We start from the raw sequence: 27,762 nt of genomic DNA on the forward strand, positions 1-27,762 counted from the left end.
CCCATGCCTTTTTCTTCTCTGCCATATGTCTCATTAGTTCATCTGACATCCATTTAGGCCAATATTTCTTAGTTGGTATGTAAAGCCTAGTAGCTTCCAAGATAAATTCTTTGAATGCTTCCCATTTTGAATTTGCTGTTGGCAACATCATCAGTTGGTCCCACTGTATAGAATTTAAATACTGTCTCAGACCATCGTAGTTGCCTTTACGAAAGCAAAAACCCTTCCCTTTACCCCTAATGGTAGTTACCTCTTTGAGTAAATCTCACTTCAGCACACTGTGATCACTGCCACCTAGGGGTTCCTTTATCTGCAGATTCTTAATGCATGAAGAATCACTACAGTACTGATAATCAGATCAAGAGTACTACTCCCTCTAGTTGCCTTCCGAACATGCTGATGTAGAAAATAATCACCCAATAAATCCACAAAAGCCTTGCTAGTGTATGAGTGACCAACCCACAAATTCCATTCAATATCTGGAAAATTAAAATCCCCCATTATAAGACTCTTTGATTTACTGGCCCACTATTTTCCTGTACAGTTTCTTATTATACTCATCAGAGTCATTAGGCCTATAGCTCACTCCTACTCTCAATTTTGATCTCCCAATATTAAGTCACACAAAACTGACTCGACACTGCACTGTCCAGCGATGTCGACTGGCTTCACTTCCTTGGATTTTATGTTTCTTAACTAATAGCATAACCCCTCCTCCCTTCCTATCCTTTCTGTACACATTGTACTCCCCAAATTCCAGTTCTGCATTCCTTATATCTGTGTGACACCACGCCTCTGATATCCCAACAATATCTGCCTTTGATGTTTTGAGCAATACCTCAAATTCATCAAATTTATTTACCAAACTCCTAGCATTGGTGTACACGCAAGTATACATGCACCTGTTCCTATTCTTAGCTACCCTAACACAACCCATGTGTTTACTTGTATCACAATGACTCCTAGCAGTCTCTGAAATACCCTGCATCTTGTTTTCTAGGCTGCTGCTCATTCCAATAGAAGCAGTGCAAGAATCACTTTCACCTCTGCCAGTGGCTACTGTTAATCTATTAGTCCTTGTATCCCCCCAAGCTAGCAGTTTCCCGACCCACCTAACACTGCCTCGATAGCATCAGCAAATATTCTTTCATCCTTTCTATTTAAGTATATCCCATCCCTGTAGAAACAGTCTCTCCTGTTAACAAGTTCAGGTGAAAAAAATTAACATTTTCAACCACTGAGGCCTATTTGAAGAATTATGAGCAACATGCAACAGCATTAAAGCAGCATGTGCTTTATACTCTTTTACCTCTGCAGTAGATCTTCTAAATACCATATACACACCTTTACAGTATCAATTCTAACCTCACTTGTTCCCAAAACAAAGCCATGCAACAACAGTCTTTTGACAAATACACTATCAATATCTAAGATTGTCATGCCTTTTAAACAGAGAAAGTGATCATAACACTCAGCAGCAGTTTCATTTAATTTCTGTGCAACAGTGAAAATATCTGGTAGAACAAACATTAGAAATTGTTTATGGGAAAATTTATTTATTAGAGACCTTATAAGCTCAGCATAACCATTGGTCTCTCCCCAGTACAGATGAGTTTAATATAAAGACTCGCTCTTCCTTACAAACAGGAATGAATCATTGCCATCATTTTTGTCAGTCCAGTAAGAAGAATCTAAGTCTCTCTCTCTTTCTCACACTCATTTATATATATATATATATATATATATATATATATATATATATATAAGTTTGTATTAATATATTGAGTAAGGTATGCATAAATGGATATGAATGTTACACAAAGTGCCAGTAACTAGAAGGGTGAGGATAGTTGAAAAAATGTAGTAGATATGTGAAAGGTGAAAGAATGTTAATATCCTAAAAGTTATGATGAATTAAGAAAATTATGGGCTAAATTACTAAGCCAATAGAAGGTTGGAAAACTGTAAAGAAAAATTAGTACAGCAAAATACCAATAAAACAAAAATTAAAATAGAAAGTGGTACAGCTGTCATCAGATATGGGGGGGGGGGGAACGTATTTAGGTAATGGTCGAATATAGGCAAAAGTGGCTGATCTGATGTCAGCTGCAACAAATATTGATGCATGATCAGATATTTCATCAAGGGACTACACCTGACCATGTATCAGGAACTGTGTTTCTATACTTGTCTATAGTAGTAGAAGAAAAGTGAACGGCTAAAAAGCAACGAAAATGAAATTAGAATCGTTTTCCTTCCGAAAATCGTTTTGAATATTTTCGTTAGATTCTTTTTACTTGCGTTAAATTGATGTTTAATTGTTTTAAATTGATTTGAATTGTGTTAAATTGGTTTTTAATTATTTATATTTTACTCTAATGTACCGGTAAGTTGTTGATTTTTTCCGTTTTAATTTCTGGAGAGTATCATACAGAAGTGTTCTACGTACTATATTAAGGTAAACTCCTCTTATTATTTTACAAACACCTTATTCAATATATTAATACAAACTTATATATACTCTTGCATCCTTTAATGCTGTTTTGCACTTTTAGGTGCATCTGTCATACCTGACTCATTAATCTTTCATTTATTGAAACTATTTCATCAACTGAATACCTTTTTATCCTATGTAATGTTTTAAACATTACCTTTAAGGGGATACATATGATACTCAATTATTTATATATATCAGAAAAAAGGTGAAAAAAAAACTGATCATATACTTGGGGCTTCTTCCTGAAAAAGAAGGTACTAATGAACCTTCTTTTTCAGTGATTGTATCACCAAATATACTTATGTCAGTACCTTCAGTCCCATCTGTTTGCATTTGAGCATGCAAAGCCATTTCTTAAAATATATTAACTTACTACTTTTCAATCTGAAAAACTATGGCACTCTGGTCTGTCCAGTCAAAAGAATTCAGTGAATCTTAAATGGATTCACTGAATTCTTTTGATTGCATGCACCAAAGTTATATATATACAGACTAAATATCAAAATTCACATAAACAGTTCAAGTACTAAGCTGGGATTTGCCCTTTTCTCGCAAGAATTACAGATTCCAGAATAATTTTAACTAAAAGCTTAGCATTTTATATCCAGAAATAGGAGTCATTAATTCCAAGAGTGTCTTTCAATGGAAAATAACAAAAGTTGCAAAGGAATTAAATAAATATTCATATCTCTCAAACTTGATAAATCTTACAGAAAACTTGTGCTGAAGCTTATACTTCTGATTCCAAATTACCATCAAATATCACAATGCAATGAGCTGAGCTGAAATTCTCAACCTGATTCTCAACCTTAACTGTTATTTCATATAGAGAAAATAGTGCTTTCTGTTTCTCTTAACCTCTTTACCATTAAAATTTGAATTCTGGTTAAAATCTCCTTTCAGGTGTTTGTTTTCAAAATATACAAAGTTTAACTTGCACACTAAAATATCAGACATGAATGGAACATATACTGTACTTCAAATATTTTGTGTGTCTCAACTATAAACATTTAATTTTTTAGTTACTCTCATGTAAAAAATATCACAGAATTTCTCTAATGACACCACATTATTAGCATTTAAAAAGAGCAAGGAACATCAACTTCAGTGAAAAAAAAAAAATACATTGCAAACACTTTAAATTAGCAAAAAACTAAGCATTAGAGCATGCTATGCTATATCTGTACAGCTGTTATATCTTTCTTCTCTCTTACAATATTTTTCATTGTTCTGGGTTATTTACAGGCAAGAGCAATGGTGCTGTCATTTGCAATAATGTGTGTATAATAGTAGAGAGAGAGAGAGAGAGAGGCAAACATGAATTCTTGTTGAGAGTGAGCATGAACATGGCTATGTTTCAGTCATAGCCATGTTCATGCAAAAACAAAGTTAACTTCACAAAGATGGAAGATAGAAGATTAAAGAGATTGTAGGCATTTTCATTTGTTACATTTACCTTAGCATCAACGATGTGCATTGGTAACTCTTTCCCATACCAACGTTAAGCCTAAAGTCACAAGCAGAATTAACATCAACAAATATAAAATTCAATTTTTTTCCAATTAAATAAATACCATTATCCATTGTGGATAATGGTATTTGTCTCTAAGATGAGTATAAGCACAAGTCCTTACAGGCTCAGTAGTTGGTCCTTAGTTTTCAGTGAGAGCAGAAAGTCTCTCCACAGAAAAAAATTGAATCCAGGTAAAGTGTATGAATTTTATTTGAAAAATATGTACAATATTAAGACACTTACAGTGTATCTCACGTGGAGTGTATTTGTGTCCCACCATTGATACAAAAATATTTTCAACTCATAGTTTGAGAACCACTGGTATAAAAATACTAACCTTCCTCCACTCCTGTTACAATTGATGCAAAATTGTCATCTAACAGAATCATATCAGCTGCTTGTTTGCTTACATCACTTCCTGCAATTCCCATAGCCACTCCTAAAGAATTAAAAATAGAATGTTTGAAAGCAATCCTTGATGAATATATAATATTCCATAATCTTAACCCTTAAGTAATTGTGCCAAATTTCTAATCAACCCATATGACCAATAAAGGGTTAAGGAAGGAGTGGACCAATTATTAGAAGGCAAGGGAAAAATAAAAATGGTTCTTCAAGGTAAAAAATTCTACAATTTTCAGCATTCCTTCTGATATTTCCTTCCCAAAAAAAACAAACCTTCAGAGTGTCTATGACTAAGTGGCCCAGGGTTAAAAATTCTATAAGAGAAACAATTTTTATAGCTAATTTAAGTACTGTCTATTTACTGGTTTTAGACTCACCACATAGTAGTATCCCTATGAAAAATTAAACATGGAAAAACTTTTGAAAAATAGAATATGATACATTAAAAATCTCAGTGCTAAAAGTAAAGTGGTACAAACAGAATTTTACCATTCTTAATTTTTTCCCATTAAAATGGACCAATAATCATTTAATAAAGAAACTTTGAAAATAAAAATTACTTTTTTTTTTTGAATAACTTTATACCATATATGATAACAGCTATATTTTTATTATTATTAATTTATCTTGGCAATAAAGCAAAAATCATAAAATGTAATATTTTATGATTTTTTTCTTTATTGCCAATATAAATTATAATGGGAAGAAAGGCATATTGTGGGAAGGTGAATGATTAAGATTAAACTAGGAATGAACTTTGGGTTCAGATTAATAAAAAAATTACCAGACAGGGATGGAATTTTAAAACAATATTAAAGTTCAGCATTAGCAATGCTGAACTTTAGGTGGAGATCCAATACATGGCCTACAAAAACAAGGGATAACAATGTTGAAAGATTTTTGTAAAAAATGTTTACAGTAGCAGAGATTTTGAAAAATAATTTGTGTTATTTTCTTTCATGGTCAGGCCATGAGCTTAATTATCCTTCTCCCTTATATTGCATAAAATCCAATGATTACCTCATCAGGATTGTTAACAGAATCACTGCAGCTACTATAGACAGGTTACATAATTGTTTTGAGAACCTGTCTTCACATCATACTTAGCATAGGTGCGATGCATTGCCTAGCTTAAGCAATAAAATTGCACACTGTTATACAATGAGTTGACTTTGCATTAGCATATGATGCAAGAAAGCAGCTTATCAATTCATACCTCCATTCGTTCCAAATGCCTGTTCAGCTCAGCCTTAAATTTATTTAGGCTATCAACTTCCACAACAAAATATGGAAGTCTGTTCCCCCAATCAACTACCTGCTGGCTAAAGGTGAATTTCTACACATCTATTCTATAACTGCCTTTTCTCAATTTGAAGCTGTGCCCCCTCAGGTTCTTAATCTGAGCAAGAGGAAGAATCCCATCCCATTAGCATTCAGCTTGCTCAACCCATTCAAGGCCTTATACACCTCAATCAGATAACCCAGCAGGTGCCTACTCTCCAGGTGCTGTAATTTGCAGAACTTAAGCCTTTCTTGGTAAGAATAGCCCTTTGTTCCTCCCTTGCGTCCAATGAAGCTATCATAATTATGGCTAAGGGTTTGCTTACTTCCTTTGCTGCCTCCTTTAATATAACTGGATAGATCCCATCCACCCCAAGTGCCTTCCTTATGTTTAACTTCAACAATTTCATCTCCACTTTGCTCTCAGTTATTACAAAATCACTTAGCTCGCTGTTAGAGTTTGATAAACTTCTGGCATTCTCCTCATTGAATAACTCCTCATGTGTGAATGTAGATGCAAAATACTCATTCAGTTTATCAGCTACCTGAGCACGATCATCAACAGCCAACCCATCTATGTTAAGTGGTCCAATCTGATTCATCCCTTTCCTTCTAGAGTTTACCTAGAAGCACTTCCTAATTCATTTCACAAATATATGTGGTCTCAATTCTAATCTCAACGATGTCTATTTCCACTTACAGTCTGCCAAACCCCATGTACTTTTTCTGACAGAATCTCAGTTAGTTGATTCAACTACTGCTCATCTCAGATGCCCAAATTATTCGCTGTATGATTCCTTTCGCCTCAAAGGTGGTACTTGTGCATATGTCTGTTCTGATATTCCGTCAGAGACTTGGGAATTTGGAATCCCCTCTCTTTGATCTTTCTCTGGCTTAAAATCTCTCTACCTCATTGTGTCAAATTCATCTGTTGTCTCTACCGTTCTCCCAACTCCACTAATCACTTGGAGCTCTTTGACTTCCTCTCTTTGCAACTAGACTTTCTCCAGTCCAACTTTCCAAACAGTGAGGTAATTTTCCTTGGTGATTTTAATGTTCACAACTCCAGCTGGCTTCCGTTTTCTAGTCACACCAACCCAGAAGGTTGAGATGCTGAGGCTTTTGCAATTACTAATAACCTAGCACAGATTGTTCATTTACCTACAAGAATACCAGACAATCCTAATCATACAGCCAATACACTTGATCTTTTTCTCACAAACAACCCTTCTAAGTACACGGTCGAAGTGAGAGGTCCGTTAGGCACTTCAGATCACAACTTGGTGATTGTCTCTTCTCCAATGGAAACTTTATCTCATGGCTATTCCCAACCTCATGTTGTTTGGCATTACAAAAATGCAAAATGGGATGACCTGCGAGACTTCTTTTCTTCGGTCAGATTACTGTTTCAAAACTTCTGATGTCAACGTTTGCTCAGATCGTGTCAGTGAAATTATTCTTGCAGGAATGGAATCCTTTATCCCACACTCCATTTTAAAATCTCGTCCTTTATCTAAACCTTGGTTTTCCAATAAATGTGCTAAGGCTGTTCAAGAGAAGAATGTTGCATATCGTAATTGGCTTGTTTCTAATTCTTCAGTTTCATTTTCTGCCTACACCAAAGCTCGCAACAATAGTAAAGCAGTTATTAATCAGTCAAAACTAGAGTTTGAACAGGCTAAGAATAGAAAACTTGCTTCTTGCCCTAATGGTAGCCGAGCATTCTAGTCTTTTGCCAAAGCTATTGGCCGCAACTTTTGCCCATCTCTGCTCCCACCTCTGTCCAAACCAGATGGTTTTGTTGTCACTTCAGCCAAGGATAAAGCTGACCTGCTAGCATCCCATTTTTCTTCCAGCTCATGTATTAATGATCTTGGAAAAACACCTCCCACCATTCCCAACACACTCCATTCAATGCCTCCTGTGGTCTTCCGTCAAAAGGATATCAGAAGGATTTTGATGAATCTTGATGCTAAGAAAGCTCCAGGTCCTGATGGTATTTCTCTCCTTGTTCTCAAAACCTGTGCTCCTGAACTTACTCCTATTCTTTGCCGCCTTTTTTCACTTTCTTATTCCAAAGGTGTTTTTCCTTCTGCTTGGAAATTTGCTCATATCCAGCCAGTTCCTAAAAAGGGTGACAAATCCCTCCCATCCAATTATTGTCCCATTGCAATTACTTCTACTATTTCTAAAGTAATGGAGAAATCAATTAACCGCCAACTTTTAAACTACCTAGAAACCGTCCGTCTGATCAACGATTGCCAGTATGGATTCCGTCAGTGTCGATCCACTGGTGATATTCTGGCTTATGTTACCCATTTATGGACTAATTCAATGGAAAGGTTTCGGTGAAACACAAGTAGTTGCTCTTGACATCTCAAAGGCTTTTGATCGTGTTTGGCATAAAGGTCTTCTAAACAAGCTTCCATCTTATGGTTTGCCAACTGTTTTTAGTAATTGGTTATCCAGTTTTCTCTCTGATCGCTCACTGAAGGTGATGATAGATGGCTCTCTGTCTTCTAACTTCTCCACTAATGCCGGTGTCCCCCAAGGTTCAGTTCTTTCCCCCACTCTTTTCCTCTGGTATATTAATGACCTTCTTCCATTGACTGGAAATCCTATCCATAGTTTTGCCAATGATAGCACATTGCATTCCACTTTCCATTTTGAGAAACCTTGTCCTGCTCAATCAGCTTCAACTTCTCGAAAATCTGCTACCAATTCCTTAAATGCCGATTTTCAGGTAATTCTCCAGTGGGGCAAAGACAATTTAGTTGATTTCAACCCTTCTAAAACTCAGTCTTGTCTTATATCTCGCAAAAAGGATTCTTCTGCTCCTATGCTTATCTTTAGTGACACTCCGATTTCTAGGCAAAATGATATATCTCTTTTGGGGATTACCCTGACTTCTAATCTCTCTTGGCACAAGCACATTACAAATATTGCTTCCTCTGCATCTAAAAAACTTGGTTTTCTGTTTCGCTCTCGGCATTACTCTTCTTCCAAACAGCTGCTCACTCTGTATAAATCGCAAATCCGCCCTGCCATGGAATATTGTTCCCACATCTGGGGTGGTGCCCCCAAAACCTCTCTCAAGCTTCTTGATTCCATTCAAAAGAGGGCAGTTAGGTAAATTAATGATTCATCTCTAACAGAGTCTCTCCACTCACTTTCTCATAGGTGTACTGTTTCTGCTGCATGCCTCTTCTACAGATGCTTCCATGGACACTGTTCTTCTGAATTGGCTTCTATAATTCCCGCTCTCTCTTTCAAAGCAGTTCAAACACGTGCCGCCACCAGCCAACATTCATTTACTGTCCAACTTCAAACCCACAGAACCAACTTTTCATCTTCCTCATTTATTCATTCAACTGCCGTTTTCTGGAACAACCTTCCATCATAAGTATTTCCTGATAATTACAATCTACAGAAGTTCATGTCCAATGTCAACAAATATCTTCTTTCGTCTTCTCAACCTCCAACCCAAGCACAGTACTAAGTACTATAGGTTCTAATACCTCTCGTGTTTGGGGTTCACATAAAAAAAAAAAAAAAAACCCTAAGTAAAGAACTCTTTGCTGTTTTTCTTTGCATCCTTTGACGAAGAGATCTTATAATCTGCCTTCACCTGCCTAACTTCCTTTGTGTCTTTATTACAGACTAGTTTATATCTGCCATAGGCTTCTGTGTCACCTGATACTATATATGCATCCCATACATTTTTCTTTTCAACCATGAGCCTCATTAATTCATCTGACATCTATATAGGATTAAACCTTGAACAGTATTTCTTAGTTGGAATGAAAAGCCTAGTAGCCTCCAAAATTAAGTCCCTGAAGGCTTCCCATTTAGAATTCAACATTGGTAATATCATCAGTTGATCCCACTGTACAGAATTTAAAAAAAAAAAAAAACTGTCTGAGACCCCTGTAGTCACCTTTACAAAAGAAAAAGCCCTTCCCTTTAGCCTTGGTGGTAGTTACATCTTTAAGTAATTCCCACATCAGTACATTGTGATCACTGTCACCCAGTGGTTCCTTTATCTGCAAATTCTTAATGCATGAATAATCACTGCTGATAATCAGAACAAGAGCATTACTCCCTCTGGTTGCCTCTCGAACATGTTGCTGTAGAAAACATGTCATCCAATAAATCCACAAAAGTCTTGCTATTGTGCGAGTGATCAACCCACAAGTTCCAGTCAATATCTGAAAAGTTAAAATCCTCCATTATAAGACATTCTGATTTACTGGCCCACTATTTCTCTGCACAATTGCTCATTATACTCATCAGATTCATTAGGCCTATAACACAACCTGCTCTCATTTTTCCTTTCCCAGTGCTTATGTCACACACCAAAAAGACTCAACATTGAGTCTTTTTGGTGTGACATAAGTCTTTTTGGTCCACCAACATTAATTGGATGCACTTCATTAGATTTTGTGTTTCTTAACTGACAGCATAACTCCTCCTTCCTTCCTGTCCTATCTATCATTTCTGTACACAGTGTACTCCCCAAATTCCAATTCTGCACTGCTTATATCTGTGTGACACCACATCTCTGATATCCTAACAATATCTGCCTTTGATGTCTTGACTAGCACTTCAAGCTCATCAAATTTATTAACTATATTCCTATCATTGGTGTACATGCAAGTAGTAGTAGCAGCATGTGATGCAAGAAAGCAAGTATATGAGCTTATGCAGCATCACCCAAAAAAAAAAAAAAAAAAAAAACACACCATTCCCTCCAAATGCCTGTCCAGTTACTCCTTAAATTTATTCAACCTATCAACTTCCACAACGACAGATGGAAGTTTGTTCCAGCAATTAACCACCCGCTGGCTAAAGGCAAATTTCCACACATCTATTCTACATCTGTCCTTTCTTAATTTGAATTTCTGCCCCCTTAGGTTCGTAATCTGAACAAGTGGAAGGATCCCATCAGAATTCAGCATGCTCAACCAATTCAAGACCTTATACACCTCAATCAGATCACAACGCAGATGCCTAGTCTCCAGCCACTGCAATTTGCAGAACTTAAGCCTCTCTTGGTAAGAGGATCCCTTCATTCCCCTCACCAATCTTGTTGCCCTTCTCTGTACACACTCAAGTAAATCTACATCTTTCCTAAAATGAGGCCTCCAGACCTTTACGCAGTACTCAAGGCATGGCCTGACCATTGCCTTATACAGAGGGACAATCTCCTTTTCCCTGCTAGCAAAATTCCTATATATCATTGACAAAACCCCATGACCTGCCCTGGCAGCCTGTCTGCATTGCTCAGAAAACTTCATATCTGACTGCACAATTACTCCCAGGACTTTTTCATTTTCTACCACCTTAAGTGTAGTACCACACAGTTGGTACATTTCTCTGGGGTTACTTCTACCCATATGCAGTACTTTGCATTTGCCAAGGTTAAACTTCAGTTGCCACTTCTTAGTCCATCTGCCAAAATTATCTAGCTCCTGTTGCAGTAGCACACTGCCATTACTGTCATTAACAACTCTGCCAACCTTTGTATCATCTGCAAACTTCGACATTAAGCCTGATATACCTTCATCAATATCATTGATAAATATACAAAATAACAGTGGCCCCAACACTGAACCCTGTGGGACTCCACTAATAACATTAGTCCACAAAGAGCAGCACCCATTGATTACCACCCTCTGTCTTCTCCCACTTAACCATCCTTTTATCCATTGTTGCAACTTATCCTTAATACCATTCTGCTCCAATTTGTACAATAGTCTTCCATGCACAACAGTGTCAAAAGCTTTCCTGAAATCCAAATATATGATATCAAAATATTTTTTGCATCCAGTTCCTTTGTATCCACATCATAATATCCCATCAAATTTGTCAGACAAGACTTTCCCTTAACAAACCCATGCTGTGTCTGAATGATTGCTGCAGTCTTGTCTAGATGAACTTGCAATGCATCTTTAACCAATGACTCCATTATTTTACCCGGAACAGAAGTTAAACTAACTGGTCTGTAGTTACTCGTGTCACCCTTCGATCCCCCTTTGTGAACTGGGGATACATTTGCACATCTCCAGTCCATGGGAATCTCCCAAGTCCAAGGATGCTCTCATAATTATGGCTAAGGGTTTGCTTAGTTGCTTTGCCATCTCCTTTAATGTAACTGAATAGATCCCATCCACCCCAGGTTCTTTTCTTACATTTAACTTCAACAATTTCTCCTCCACTTTGCTCTCAGTTATTACAAAATCATTAATTATCCTGCTACAATAATACATGCACCTGTTCCTACTTTGTGGGTATTGTATTAACAAAACCCATTGAATGCCTTGTGGGGTTCCGTGTTGATGCTGATGTGTTCATGCAAGGTTTTTGTGTCTCAGAGTGAGCAAGTTATTCTGTGATGGCCATCAACTGCCATAGCTTACATGAGCTCATGTCTGAAACACAGTCCATATGGATGTTGGTCTTGATATTCCTGCATTATACTGGGTGATTAGCTGGGCTACTGTGCTGCATCAGGAGACGAGACATGACACTCACTACAGGTGTTGACCCCACATGGCTGGTTGTTCAACCACGGCAGACTTGTAACAAGAGAGAATGAGAGCATTTAAATATTATTATTATTAGCCATATGGTGCAAGGAAGCTTGAGGCTTATGCTGCACAAGCCAAAAAAAAAAATCCCCGAGTTACCCTGAGAGTTTGTTTGTTATTTGGTTTTTAGGAGCATTAGCAACTAAGGCCATATTGTCCACTGAGAGAGAGAGAAGCAGAAGGGAATCACCAAGAAAGAGAAGAATGATGATATCCAGCTCAGGACTCTGGGTGTGCCAAGCCCATACTCACAAGATGGGAGCCCCTGGGGTTATGTCAACTATTGTGTCATCCCACAATTATTCCACATTTGAAGCCAGAAATATCAACACTGAACCTGTTCTTCACAGACACTCACAAAACTGATCACCATGTGTGCAAACTAGGTAATCTTTTATAATATATTATCTGAATTAGTCTTGAACATATGTTTGTTTACAATATGTTTCAAGTTATGCATCTACAAAGATAAATCATATATCATTTGAAAGGCCTCAACAAAGAATCAAGTTTATGATATTAACCAGAATTTAACGAGTCAATTTTTAAATAAGAAATTGAGTAATTGATGTGTTTCTATAAATGACTAACTGAGATTGTAAATCAGGATATTATAAGCATGACGATAACAGTTGAGCCCACCATGTATGGATAATAAAGTTGGTTGTGTTTTTATTACTTCTGGTACACATGAAATCCAGAATCTTTTTTTTTGTTTCTTTCTAATTGTTACTTGATTCTTGTAACAGAAAAATTGAATGAAATGATACAAAGTTTTCAAATTTTTCTCCTTTAAAACTAACCTCTATTAGTATTCTGCAATCCACTTGAATTGCAAATATCACAGACAAGTCAATCAAAGAATTACAGTACTAACCTTTTACATTTGTAGCATACATTCTTAAATATCTTTGAACAGAGTCAACTTTCAAAAACATTATTACCAATTTAAATCACCATAAGACAGTATATTGAATCTGTCCATGCAGTATGCCAGGTTGGATCTAAAGTCAATCCTCGTATAACACGTGTTTACACTACATGAATTCGATCATACACGATTTATAATTAGGGGAACGATATCATATATAACACGAACTGAATTCGCTTATGCACGATTCGCCTTTGTGTTTACAAGAAATGGCAGTCGAATGCAGAATCACCCCCAACTGAACACAACACGATAGGAATGAAGAGAAGATTCTGAAAATGTATTTATGTTTTTTTATATCAGTGAAGGGGAATCGCTTTTCGCCATAATAACATAAAAACCCACACAATTCCAGCTATCGGTATTATCGCAAATGCAATTAGATCAAGTTTACTACCAGTTTATAACAGATTCCACTAGCAGAAACGCAGCTGGAAATAGTGTTTATTGTTTTATGGTAGTAACCCCCAGAAATGTGCTTTAGTAAAATGTGAGCTAGTGAGGCGTTAGTGTGTCTCTCCCTTTACGGTGTTGTTTATTCAGTTGCTACACGCACGCAGCTTTGTTTACGTATATCAAGCGTGCCTCCTCATTTTGTAATTGTGCTTTATTCCCTAAAAATGAGTAAAATACTTAAAAGGTGTGAAAAGGAAGCATCCTGGTGAAGACACTACAGATTCATAGAGAAAAAGAAAAGCAATATCGATAAACAGAGGCGGACTGGGTCAAACATTCTTACCCAGAAAAATCTGTAGCAGCCTCATACTAGCGTTTACGGCCAAAATCACACCGACCCACCGGGATTTCCCCCGTAAGGCTTATGGCCAGTCCGTCTCTGTTAATAGAGAAAAAATATTAAATTTTGAAACACTTTGAGTGAAATTAAGACCATGTGATATTGCACATGCTACTGGCCTAAATGAGGCAATGCCGAGAATTAGAAAGAATGCAGAGAAAATAAAAACAACTTTCATAGCAGGAACAACTCAAAGTGTAATTAAAATCCATTAGATCAAGACACAGAATTGGAAGAGATGGAATGGCTGTCATCTGTTTGGATAGAAAATCAAACAAAAAAACAAGTTTTCTTACGATAGAAGCAAAAGCATTAGCAATATTTTATTACATAAGTTGTAATAAAATACGTAAGTATTTTATTACGATTAAATTGTGTTTGGTAATGTTTTGGTTACAAATGTGTGTTCAATCTTGGGTGGTTGGCACCTAACCCTATTTTTCCCACAGGGCCTGTTATTTATATTGCACGATTTTGCATTGCACGAGGATTTCTAGAAACAACTATCGTTTTATACGAGGACTGACTGTAATTGTCTTCATACAATGGTCAGTTTTACAGTCTGACTTTCAAATCTCCACTTGTAGAATAAATCACAAGAAATACAGCCATCATATGAGATAGCACCCTAAAGATTTCAGAAATCCATATTTTTGACTTCTAGAAGTCTCAAAATGCTAGCTACTTTATTTAAGCCTCTTCAATGTGAATTTAAAAAGATTGATCATGGAGAATGATCAAGAGGAATCTGACAACTTTCACTTGAATTAAAGTTAGCTAGTCTCAAACAGAGGCGTAGTGTTTTTCCCACATGTCATTCTGGTGTTTTTCCAACCCCAGAATAACTAACAAACCCAAAAACAGGAAAAACAGCCCTGAATACATGTGTATATAGAATTGAATACACAGGCATTGAAAGCAAAGGAAAATCACCACAGAAATTCTATAAAAACAAAGGCTAATCTGCATTCATTAATAGCAGAGATAAAAAGTGAGATAAAATTCTATAAAACTTATGTAAATGATCAACAATCTGAGCTTTGCTTCCAGTGACACATGTATCCTCCATCACTACACAGGATGTTACTACTTTTGGTCTCTGCAAGTCACCTCTGGAATAATATTATTATTACTAGCCAGCTATATGGTGCAAGGAAGCCTGAAGCTTATGCTGCACCAGCCAAAAAAATTTCCCACATTACCCTGAGAGAGAGAGAGAGAGAGAGAGAGAGAGAGAGAGAGAGAGAATCAAAAGGGAATCACCAAGAAAGAGAAGAATGATAATATCTAGTTTCAGGGCAAAAGCTTTAGGTTATGAAAGCTTGAAAAAGTCATTGTACATGTTGGGCATACATCTGTATACATCTGTGAATAAAATGAGTTGCTACTTTAGCATTAGCATTAGTAAAGGCATTTGATGCAAGAAAGTAAGCTTATGCAGCATCAGCCAAAAAAAAATAAAGTAAAATAAATAAATAAAAAATAACCACTTCCACTTCACCCCTCTGTTCGTTCGAAATACCTGTCCAGCTGAGCCTTAAACTTATTTAGGCTATCAACTTCCACGACAAAGGATGGAAGTCTGTTCCACCTACCAACCACCCGCTGGCTAAAGGCAAATTTCCGCACATCTATCCTACATCTGTCTTTCCTCAATTTGAATTAATGCCCTTTCAGGTGGTTATTCTGAGCAAGAGGAAGAATCCCATCAGCATTGAGCATGCTCAAACCATTCAAGGCTTTGTACACCTCTATCAGATCACCTCACTGGTGCCTAGTCTCCAGACACTGTAATTCGCAAAACTTAAGCCTTTCTTCGTAAGAGCACCCCTTTGTTCCATTCACTAATCTTGTTGCCCTTCTCTGTACTCGTTCCAGCAGCTCTACATCCTTCTTGAAATGAGGCCTCCAGACCTGTATACAGTACTCTAGGTGTGGCCTGACCATTGCCTTATACAAGGGAATAATCACCTCCTTATCCCTGCTAGAAAAATTCCTATATATCATTGACAATACACCATGAGCTACTCTTGCAGCCCATCTGCACTGCTCAGAGAACTTCATATCTGTCTGTACAACCACCCCCAGGTCCCTTTCTTTCTCTACCACTGTCAGTGTAGTACCACAGAGTTGATACGTTGTTCTGGGGTTGCTGTTTCCCATGTGTAGTGCTTTACATTTGTCAATGTTAAACTTTATTTGCCACCTCTCAGCCCATCTGCTCAACCTTTCCAGATCCTGTTGCAGCAGCATAGTGTCAGTAGTGTCCTTGACAACCCTGCCAACCTTTGTATCGTCTGCAAACTTGGACATTAAGCTTGATATACCATCATCAATATCATTTATAAATTTATACTTTGTAGTACATTTATACTTTGTAGAATTGATCTCATGTTGTGAAGGCACTTTGCCTTATATTGCCTTGGAAAAAGGCAAATAAAAGGCACTATTCCAATGTAGAAGTATATTGCTTCTTATTTAAAAATGCATACTGCTATCCAAACCCAGTTTTGGATAGCAGTATGGATAGCAATACTAAGGGCCAATGAGATTGACACAAAAAAAAAAAACCTGTTTACTCACAGTTGTGCAGAGAAAGACACTATGACTGACATGTACAATGACTTCTTATAGCTTTCATAGGTTGAGGCTTTGCCTTGAAATTAAGACTACTTCACTTACTACCTTATCTTGCATATCACATTTGTGGATTTGTTTAGTCAGTTTGGTGTGACAAACACTGGGAAAGAAAAAAATGAGAGGAGTGTGTTATAGGCCAAATGACTCTGATGAGTACAATGAATGACTGAACAGAGAAATAGAGTGGGCCAGTAAATCTGAATGTCTTAAAATGGGGATTTAACTTCCCAGATATTGACTGGAAGTTGTGGGTTGGTCACTAGCAAGACTTTTGTGGATTTAATGGACGATTGTTTTCTACAGCAGCATGTTCAAGAGGTAACCAGAGTGATTATTCATGCATTAAAGAATCTGCAGATAAAGGAACAACTAGGTGGCAGTGATCACAGTGTACTGATGTGGGATTTATTTAAATATGTAGCTATCATCAAAGATAAAGGAAAGGGATTTTTGCTTTTGTAAAGTTGACTACAGCGGCCTCAGACAGTTTTTAAATTCTATACAGTGGGACCAACTGATAATATTACCAACAGCATTTAAATGGGAATCATTCATTGAGATAATCTTAAAAGATTATCTCGAGGCTTTTTGTTCCAACTAAGAAATACTGTTCAAAGTTTAGGCCTAAATGGATCTCAGATGAACTAATTACACTTGTGGCAAAGAAGAAAAATACATGGGATTCATATAAATTATCGAGTGACACAGAAGAATATAACAGATATAAGCTAGACTGTAGTGAAATCACAAAGGAAGTTGGGCAAGCAAAGGCAGATTATGAAAAATCTTTGGCAAAGGATGCAAAGAAGAACAGTAAAGAGTTTACTGATGTAAATTCTAGAAGGAAGGGGATGAATCATATTGGTCCACTTTATATTAATGATGATTCTGCTCAGGCAGCTGACAAACTGAATGAGTATTTTGCATCTACATTCAAACATGAGGAATTCTGTAGGGAAGTGGAGGCCAGAAGCTTATCAAACTCTAACAGGGAGAAATGATTTTGTAATAACTGAGAGCAAAGTGGAGGACAAATTGTTGATGTTAAACATAAAGGCACCTGGGGTGGATGGGATCTATCCAGTTATATTAAAGGAGGCAGAAAAGGAAGTAAGCAAACCCTTAGACATTATTATGAAAGCATTTTTGGATTTGGGGGGGGGGTCCCCATGGACTGGAGATGTGCAAATGTATCCCCAATTCACAAAGGGAGACACGAGTATTTACTGACCTGTTAGCTTAATTTCTGTTCCAGGGAAAATAATGGAGTCATTGGTCAAAGAAGCATTGCCGGATCATCTAGACAAGACTGCAGTTATAGTTCAGACACAGCACGATTTTTTTTAAGGGGAAGTCTTTCTGACCAATTTGATTTGATACTATGTGGTCACAAAGGAACTGGATGCAAAAAAAAAAAAAATTTTATAACATATACTTGGATTTCAGGAAAGCTTTTGTTACTGTTGCACATAAAAGATTGCTGTACAAATTGGAGCAGTATGGCATTAAGGGCAAGTTGCTGCTATGGATAAAGGGATGGTGAGCAGGAGGAGACAGAGTGGTAATCAATGTACTCTTTGTGGACCAATGTTATTAGTGGAGTCCCCAGGTTTCAGTGTTGGGCCCATTGTTTACTGTATTTATCAATGATATTGATGAAGCTGTATCGGGCTCAATGTCCAAGTTTGCTTATAATATAAAGGTTGGCAGGGTTCTTAATGACACTATGAAACTGCAATAGGATCTAGAAAAGTTAGGCAGATAGGTGGCAGATGAAGTTATACATTGACAAATACAAATATACCAACTGTGCAGTATCACACTCAGAATATTAAAAACAGAAAAAGACCTGGGGGTTATAGTGTAGTCAGATAAAGTTTTCTTTCTGAGCAGTACAGGCAGGGTGCCAGGACAGCTCATGGAGTTTGGTCAATGATATACAGAAATTTTTCTAGCAAGGATAAGGTGATTATTCCCTTGTATAAGGCCATGAGTATTGCATACAGGTCTGGAGGCCTCATTTTAGGAAGGATGTAGAGCTTCTGGAATGAGTACAGAGAAGGATAACAAAATTAGTGAGGGGAAACAAAGAGTTGCTCTTACCAAGAAAGGCTTAAGTTCTAAAAATTGCAGCATTTGTGAGGTGATCTGATTGAAGTGTATAAGGCAATGGTTTTGAGCAAGCTCAATGCTGATGGAATTGGTCTTGCCCAAATTAATTGCCTGAGGGTAAAAATTCAAATTGAGGAAGGACAGTTGTAGAATAGATGTGCAGAAATTTGCCTTTAGCCAGCGGGTGGTTGATTGCTGAAACAAACTTCCATCTGTCATTGTGGATGTTGACAGCTTAAATAAATTCAAGGAAGAACTAGACAAACATTTAAAGCAAATGGATGTGTCAAATGGAAAGTTTTTTTTGGCTGATTGCTGTTTAAGCTTGCTTTCTTGCATCATATGCTTCTACTAATGCTATTTCATCAATGAGTTGTTCAGATCACAATGCCTCCCTGGCCACTGTTAAAATCCAAAAAAAAAAAAAAAAAAAAAAACCAAAAGGATCAAAACCTGGGTCTGGGCAGACCAGTCAACTTTGAGTTAAGTTGAGGGTTTGATGGTTTGTAATGGCTCCTTTTGCTTCAACCAAGTGTTTTGTGTATAAAATAAAAAACTGTTTGGATTTTAAGCATCTACTTTAGATAGTATGAATCAGAGCTGTAATACTCAATATGTTCTACGTTGATAATAATATTAGTAAATTAATAAGAGGAGTTTACCTCAATATAGTACGTGGAACACTTCCGTATGATACCCTCCAGAGGGTATCATACGGAAGTGTTCCACGTACTATATTGAGGTAAACTCCTCTTATTAATTTACTAGCATCTACTTTAAATAAAAAGCAATATACTTCTCCAATGGAGCATGCTTTTTATTTAGAGTAATGCAATGACAAGGAGACTTGTGGCAAAGTGCCTCCATAACATGAGATCAAGAGAAAATCTGCAAGAAAACTTTGCCATTTAGTGGCAAAATTTTCTCCCAAGTATGTAGATAAAGAGGCTATGCCCAGAATGTACAATGACTTTATGATTTCATAAATTGAGGCTTTTGACCCCCCCCCCCACTTGTCAGCTTTGCTTACTGCACCATCTCACCAATGAGTTGTTGAAGTCTTCACAATGCCAACCTGCTTACCAGTGAGATCTCAAAAAAGATCAAAATTTGGTAGTGGCATAAAGCTTTAAATAAAATAGAAATGTACTTCTTTATGTAAATAGAACCTTTTATTTAGACTGGTGTAACACCAAAAAAAATCTATAACTGAGTGCCTCCACAATGAGATCGATGCAGTTTGCTCAAAGCTATGTACAGGAGGCAGCTATGCCCAACATCTAAAATGACTATTTTAATTCTTAAATAAAAAATCAATACTGTACATAATAAAAACAGAATTTACTTGTATTTTAACAAGTGCTTTCACAAGATAGAGCAAATGTAATCTTCATTTTAATGTGCTTAATCAATTCCTGCTTGTCACACATGAATATAATAAATAAATAACAAAAAGTGAACACACACACACACACACACACACACACACACACACACACACACACACACACACACACACAAAAAAAGTAATTAAAGTGAAAACATTGTATATGCAAATTATGTACCATTTTACCTATATCAGCTTTTTTAAGAGCTGGGGAATCATTAACGCCATCTCCAGTTACAGCCACAATGGCACCTTGCCTTTGACAACCCTCCACAATAATTAATTTTTGCTGAGGTGATGTGCGAGCAAAAACAATTTCTGTATGATATTTAATTAAATCATCTAGTTCAACAGAACTAAATTCACGAAGTTGACCTCCATGAACAACAGCTGCTTTGGCATCTCTAAGAAATTAGAAAACAATAACATTAAATTCCCATTTCCTAGAACTGTAATTTCATTTTTAAAAATATTTTAGAAACATTTTTCACACATAAATTTTAGTGTCAAGAGAATGCATTAGAGCTTTAGGGTAGAACAATTAAGATTCCCACCTGAGGAGCCCATGCTTCAGGCTGAAAAATTCATTACAGAAGAATATTCTCTCAGATGTTCTTTTAGCAGCATGATACAGAGATAAGTCACAAAATGGAAATCAGTGAGAGGGAAAAAAAAAAAAAAAAAAACCCCAACTAGTGTAGAGTGTAACTGTCATTCTTAAAGGATTTTGTATTTTTTTCAGATACTGTGATACTTTCTGTACTCCAAGTTAATAATAGAGCTGCTGTTACTTTAATGACACATTCTTACTTTTAAACTTTATTTTATTAAGTTTCTTTACTATTTTTGAATTGGACAAGAGTTAATCATCAGATAATTAATAGTTAACCATTATGTAAATTCTATATTAATTTTAATATAATAGACAGTACTAACAGTTAAATAACAGTACTGTTCTTTGGATGGTAAGAAAGATTTAGTAATTGATTAATAAAAATTAATAAAACCATGACATTGTTTAACACAATTGCATCATTACTACGTAGTTTAATTTTAAGATATACCGAAGTTTATATGTTAGGCATCATTATTATGACATCTAGGTAGTGGAAGTGCTGTGGCTCAGGAGAGAACTGAGGGTGATGGTTGTCCTCTGAATCACAGCCTTTTGAAATGTACTGCTTGCTTGATGTTTGTGGAGCTATCTTTGTGGTGCTCGATGTAAAGAGTATAAGGAAATTAGCAACAATTCAGCATTATGGGCCTTTATGAGAGCTTGAAGAACAGGGTAGATGCCCCTCAAAGGATTTAAATTGAGGGTCCCCATCAAGCTCTCAGCTACCCACATCAATGCCAGAGCTGGCACTTGAACATCAGGCAACATAGCGGCACTCCAAGGCAGAATGCACTAGTTGTTGTCGGTGACTCTATTGTCAGGGAAATGGGAGGAATATATTTGCTTTCCCTGCCCATTGTCCTCCTAGGTGGATATACCTAGGGTGTTTATCCCCTAAATGGGATATTAATACCTGTTACCATTGCCGCCATAGATGTTTTCACATAAAATAAAACAACTTTTGTGCATACAGGGCACACACGCTGATTGTTTTTTTATGTATGCCAGCAGAGATTAGAATTAATAATCTCTTGGTATAAGTATTCAATAATAGAGATATGTGATCTTTTCTAAAAACGAGTGTCAAAGGTGAGTATTGCAGTAGATACTGTTTACCAAGAATCAAAGTTAACTACATTTTCTTTGTCACATTGGAGAATTACCTGAAAATGGACATTTAAAGAATTGATGGCCGATATTCAAGAAGTTGAGGCTATTTGAGCAGGGCAATATTTCTCAAAGTGGAAGGTGGAATGTAATGTGCTATCATCAACAAGCTATGGACTGGATTTCCAGTCAGCAGGTCATTAATATACAAGAGGTAAAGAGTGGGAGAAAGAACTGAATCCTGGGAAATATAGCATTAGAGGAGAACAGATATTTATTTAAAGTATACCCAGTAAAATAAAATAAAATAAAATATTTCCAGAAGCTTTCGGAAATATTTTATTTTATTTTACTGGGTATACTTTAAATAAATATCTGTTAAACTATGGACCCCAGTACTCCAGGCCCATTTGTCACTATTAGAGGAGAAGTTAGAAGACAGATCCATTTATCATCATACTGAGTGGTCAGAGAATAGTTGGCAACCCACATGATGGGAGCTTGTTCAGAAGACCTTTATGCCAAAGACAATCAAAACCCTTGAAAACTTCAAGAGCAACTGCTTAAGTTTCAAACTTTTCCAAAGATACTAACATAAGCCAATATAATTTCATAGCCAGTATGATTTCATCAGCAATAGATACAATGGTGACTACATCATAATATCCAATCAAATTGGTCAGACAAGACTTCCCCTTAACAAACCCATGCTGTGTCCGAGCTATAACTGACATCTTGTCTAGATGATCCTGCAATGCTTCTTTAAACAGTCCCTCCATTAATTTCCCTGGAACAGAAGTTAAACTAACAGGTCTGTAATTACCTGTCTCCCTTTGATCCTCCTTTGTGGATTGGGGTCACATTTGCACATCTTCAGTCCATGGGTACCTCCCCTGACTCCAAGGAAGCTCTCATAATTATGGCTACGGGTTTGCTTACTTCCTTTGCTGCCTCCTTTAATATAACTGGATAGATTCCATCCACCCCAGGTGCCTTTCTTACGTTTAACTTCAAAAATTTCTCCTCCACTTTACTCTCAGTTATTACCAGATTATCTAGCTTACTGCCCGAGTTTAATACACCTCTGGCATTCCCCTCCCTGAATAACTCCTCATGTGTGAATGTAGATGCAAAATATTCATTTAGTTTGTTAGCTCCTGAGCAGGATCATCAATAGTTGAACCATTGATATCAAGTGGACAAATCTGATTCATCCCCTTCCTTCTAGAGTTTACATAAGTAAAGAACTCTTTGCAGTTCTTCTTTGTATCCTTTGCCAATGATTTCTCGTAATCTGTCTTTGCCTGCCTAACCTCCTTTGTGACTTGGTTACAGACCAACTTATATCTATCACAGGCTTCTGTGTCACCTGTTAATTTATATGTATCCCATGCATTTTTCTTCTCTGCCACATATCTAATTAGTTCATCTGACATCCATTTAGGCCTAAATCTTGAACAATATTTCTTAGTTGGTATGAAAATCTAGTAGCTTCCAATAATATTTGTTTGAATGCCTCCCATTTTGAATTTGCTGTTGGTAACATCATCAATTGGTCCCAATGTATATAGAATTTAAATACTGTCTCAGACCACCATAGTCACCTTTATGAAAGCAAAAAGCTTTCCCTTTACACCTGATGGTAGGTACCCCTAAGTAAATTCCACTTCAGTACACTGTGATCACTGCTACCTAGTAGTTCCTTTATCTGCAGATTCTTAATGCATGAAGAATTGCTACTGATAACCAGATCAAGAGTATTACTCCCTCTAGTTGCCTCCTGAACATGCTGCCATAGAAAACAATCATCCAATAAATCCACAAAAGCTTGCTAGAGTGTGAGTGACCAACCGAAAAATTCCAATCACTGGGAAATTAAAATACCCCATTATAAGACACTCTGATTTACTGGCCCACTATTTCTCTGCACAACTGCTTATTATACTCATCAGATTCATTAAGCCTATAACACGCACTTATTCTGATTTTTCCTTTCCCAGTGGTTATGTTACACCAAACAGACTCAACATTGCATTGTCTACCAACATTAATTGGATGCACTTCCTTAGATTTTGTGTGTTTTTTAACTAACAGCATAACCCCTCCTCCCTTCCTGTCCTGTCTTTGAGGACATTCAGTTTTTTTAAATGATATTCTCAGCTGGTTTATATGACCTGGAAATTTGTGTACACATAGGTTTCTATGGTATTTGGAATATCTTACATTGTGCCATTTAATCTAATTGTAAAAAGTAGTACTCAGTATTGATATTTGTGGAACACCTTCCTGAGTATAGTCTGACAAATAACATTTTGATACCAGACTTGGAATTTTCTATATTGGAGGAAACTTTGGATTAGGAGTGGCAAATTACCTTGCAGTCCAAGGGTGTGAAGATTGCTGAGAATCCTGTACTGCCATGAATGCTTGCTTTTTCTTTCTATGTCCAGGCTGACCATGACTAGATTGCTCATTCCTAATGAATGCATTAGAAATGCTAGTTTCAGTTTTGATCATAAGGTCAAGTTAGCATCTGTGTTGTCAGAAATAATACTGATTTTCATTTATTAGTGCTTAAGTTATATAAGATGCCTCTGTAGCCAGGTGGGCAGGAGCAGTAGTGCGTAGCACATGCTTCTTGATTAGATCGGGGTTTGAGCCTGTGACCACCAAATACGGAAGATGCAGAAGGTCAGGGAATGACCACTGCATATCCCCAGCCCGGATAAAGGGTGAGGGTTGGCATCAGGAAGGGCATCCGGCCGCAAAAATTTCATGCCAAAACAATAAAAACGCTGACCCCATATATAATGGGGAAAAGCGAGGACAAAAAAAAAAAAAAAAAAAAAAAAGTGCTTGGATTATATAAATAGAACCTATGTGAGCTGCTCATGTACCATTTTCTCTATATCTTACTTAAACACTGGCAAGTGAAATAGGCTGCTAATTATGTGGAGATGACTGATCTTTCCCTAGCTACAATAATTGAATGTCGCCAGGATGAGGGATAAGAATTTATGGAATATTCAACTATAAAGAATCAAAAGGGACAGAGTTGTTTCGCTTAGTTTCTGTAGCACAATGTACTATATCCCATTTGTACCAGTGGCTGTTAGATGTATTATACAGAGTTTCTTTTAACTCAGGTATTGCAAAGAGTTGATTATAAGGGGAGGAGAGAAAGAGAGTGGGGCTGGTGTTAATTTATTTTGCAATTTTCTGCTACTGCTGTGATTCTTTGTAAGGGTGAATCATATGAAGTAATTGTAGATATAGATAATTTGGAAAACATTTCAGCTAAGGCATTTACAGTCTCACTGGGATTAGAAAGTCTTGTCCATTCCAATTTAAAATTGGAGAGTGAATCAGAGGATATTTTCCATTAAGTTATATTTTCTTCCAAATCAATCTGATATCTATCTCTTTTTTTTGCTTTGTGTCTAATTTTGTTGTGCTCTAGTTTTAAGTTTCTTGTAAGCTGAAGTTTATGGTGGTTTAAATCTAAAAAACAAGTTCCGTGCTTTGTTCTTGTTGTGCTTAGTGTTATTGCAAGCATCATCCCACCAATTGGTTAGTTTATCTAATCATCAGTGGAATAACATGAACCATTAGAGGACTGCAATATAGCAGCAAGGGCTACAGATATCTGGATTCTGATATGTTCTGTAGTATTATCAATGGGATGAAAAAAGATAATTTGTTCAGTGAAAGAGATAGCCAAGTATAATCCCCCTTTCCATACACTGACCACTCTGTGTATGGAAAGGGGGGGAACATGGAGAGATATATGGCTGAAATGATTCCTATGGAAAAATTCATATAAGCGTGTGAGCCAGAATTTAACAAGGTGAGACTAGTTATCTAATAAATATTCAGTTATCTGCCCTCTGCTATCCATGCCAGCAGATCCCCAAAAGGGATGATGCCCATTAAAATTGCCTAATAAACAGAAAAGAATTCTTAACTGCAATATAAATGTATCAAGTTCTTTAGAAGAAGCTGTCAGATTTGGTGAGAAATATATTGACATAAGGGTTATCGAAATTCCTATTGATATTCTAACAGCTCTATCTTCCAAAGGCACCTGCAAGGGCATATGCTGAGAGGGAACTTTTTTACCTATCAGAATGGCTAGGCCTCTGTGAGTAGAGGATGCAGTGTTTCTATCCCACCGATATACAAGTGTAGCATTTAATGACGGGATACTTGTAGCATCAAGTCCGTTTCTTGAAAGAAAGTGCCTACAGGCTCATAACATATAATTAGGTCATATATTTCATTTTGTTGGATCTGAGACCTCTCAATTCCACTGCAAGATGTGCTGCACTATTTAACTTTAGAGATGGAAGGTGTTTTTTTTTTTTTGTTTTTTTTTTTTTTTACAGATATCAGTTATTTTTTTTTCTTTATTAAGGAAGATTGGATAACCAATATCCATTTCTTTGTCTGCATGGATCTCTAGAAGTGATTCATCCTGGTACTTATGTCATCTGTGTCCACATATGAATGTTGCAGTTTATTTCCTGTAGACCAAGTCATTTGGATTAGAATGCTGTTTAGACTATCTGCAGAGTAGTGATACCATAGCTAGGTTGCAAACTGGAGTTTTATTAGCTCGGTCAACCAATTGTTGTTCTTATGTCACTGTCGAGAGCACAGTCAGCTAGAGAAACATTTGGTGGGGTTGAAGAATCTGTTTGGGTTGCTGCCAGTTGTCACTTTTGGGTAGTAATGACATATTAGATCTTTAGTTGGGATATTATTTACTTTTTTGCATTCTGATAGGCCAACTGTGTTTAACTTTAAATTTTTCCATCTTCTTCCCAAATTTAAAAGGTTCACAAGTTTTAAAGTAGGCTAGGTGATTGCCACTGCAGTTCGAGAAGACGGAAGATATTGCTGTGCAGTCTGCTTGTATGTGTTCCTTTGACACAATTTGGATAAACTGTGGCATCTTGACATGTTGCCTGCAAGTGTTCAAACATTTTGCACATTTTGCACTTCTAGAAATCCTATGGATTTGGAATAAATGGATGAATGTGACAATTTAGGTAACCAGCTTTCATCATAGTAGGGGTACTGAAGTTAAGTATGCTGCTATGAGTTGGAACAAGATTACCATCATCCTTTTGAATCAGAATTCTTTTTGCATGCAAATGAAGAGGGATATTTTGGATATAAGCCAGTTGCAATATGCAACATTCTTATCTTGAATGCCCTTAGCACATTCAAGATAAGAATTCTTATCTACATTTTTATCTTGGAAAGCAAAGGTTTAGATAAAGGATGAAATTTTAGGATGGAATCTGGAATAAAGGATTTCATCTCTACAAAATTAATTTCACTGACATGATTCGGAGGGATTTAAAACAGCAATCCAAATAAGGAAAAGAACAAACATCATGAAATTCATGCCATCCTGAATTCCGATAATGCCAAATGAAACTAGGTTGAGAATGGACACGAGAGAGTGGCTTCACTGCAGAAGAGACCATCACAAAGTTGTGATCTTGGTGATGGTCTAGATCAGTGGTTCCCAACCAGTGTGCCACAAGATTAGGAAAAAATTCCATTGAGTTCGATGGCAATCACTATTAGCATTAACATTAGTAGAGGCATTTGATGCAAGAAAGTAAGCTTATGCAGCATCAGCCAAAAATAAAAAATAAAAATAACCACTTCCACTTCACTCCTCTGTTCGTTCAAAATGCCTGTCCAGCTGAGCCTTAAACTTATTTAGGCTATCAACTTCCACGACAAAGGATGGAAGTCTGTTCCACCAACCAACCACCCGCTGGCTAAAGGCAAATTTCCGCACGTCTATCCTACATCTGTCTTTCCTCAATTTGAATTTATGCCCTCTCAGGTGATTATTCTGAGCAAGAGG

General features: G+C 36.8%; 1 protein-coding gene across 2 annotated transcripts in view; it reads right to left on the minus strand.

The window, feature by feature from the left end:
* LOC150074994 (sodium/potassium-transporting ATPase subunit alpha-like) overlaps positions 1-27,762 on the minus strand; it is a 219,529-nt gene that overhangs the window by 45,970 nt on the left and 145,797 nt on the right. For both annotated transcript variants that reach the window (XM_090388741.1, XM_090388740.1), the window contains exons 14-15: positions 20,339-20,556; positions 4,348-4,449 (exon numbers count right to left, since the gene is read on the minus strand). In XM_090388741.1, the coding sequence (XP_090244867.1) occupies positions 4,348-4,449; positions 20,339-20,556 (320 nt within the window). The remainder of the gene's footprint in view (positions 1-4,347; positions 4,450-20,338; positions 20,557-27,762) is intronic.

This window comes from Mastigoproctus giganteus, chromosome 14 (genome assembly GCF_048544385.1).
Source record: "Mastigoproctus giganteus isolate SK-2022 chromosome 14, ASM4854438v1, whole genome shotgun sequence".
Taxonomy (NCBI): Eukaryota; Metazoa; Arthropoda; class Arachnida; order Uropygi; family Thelyphonidae; genus Mastigoproctus; species Mastigoproctus giganteus.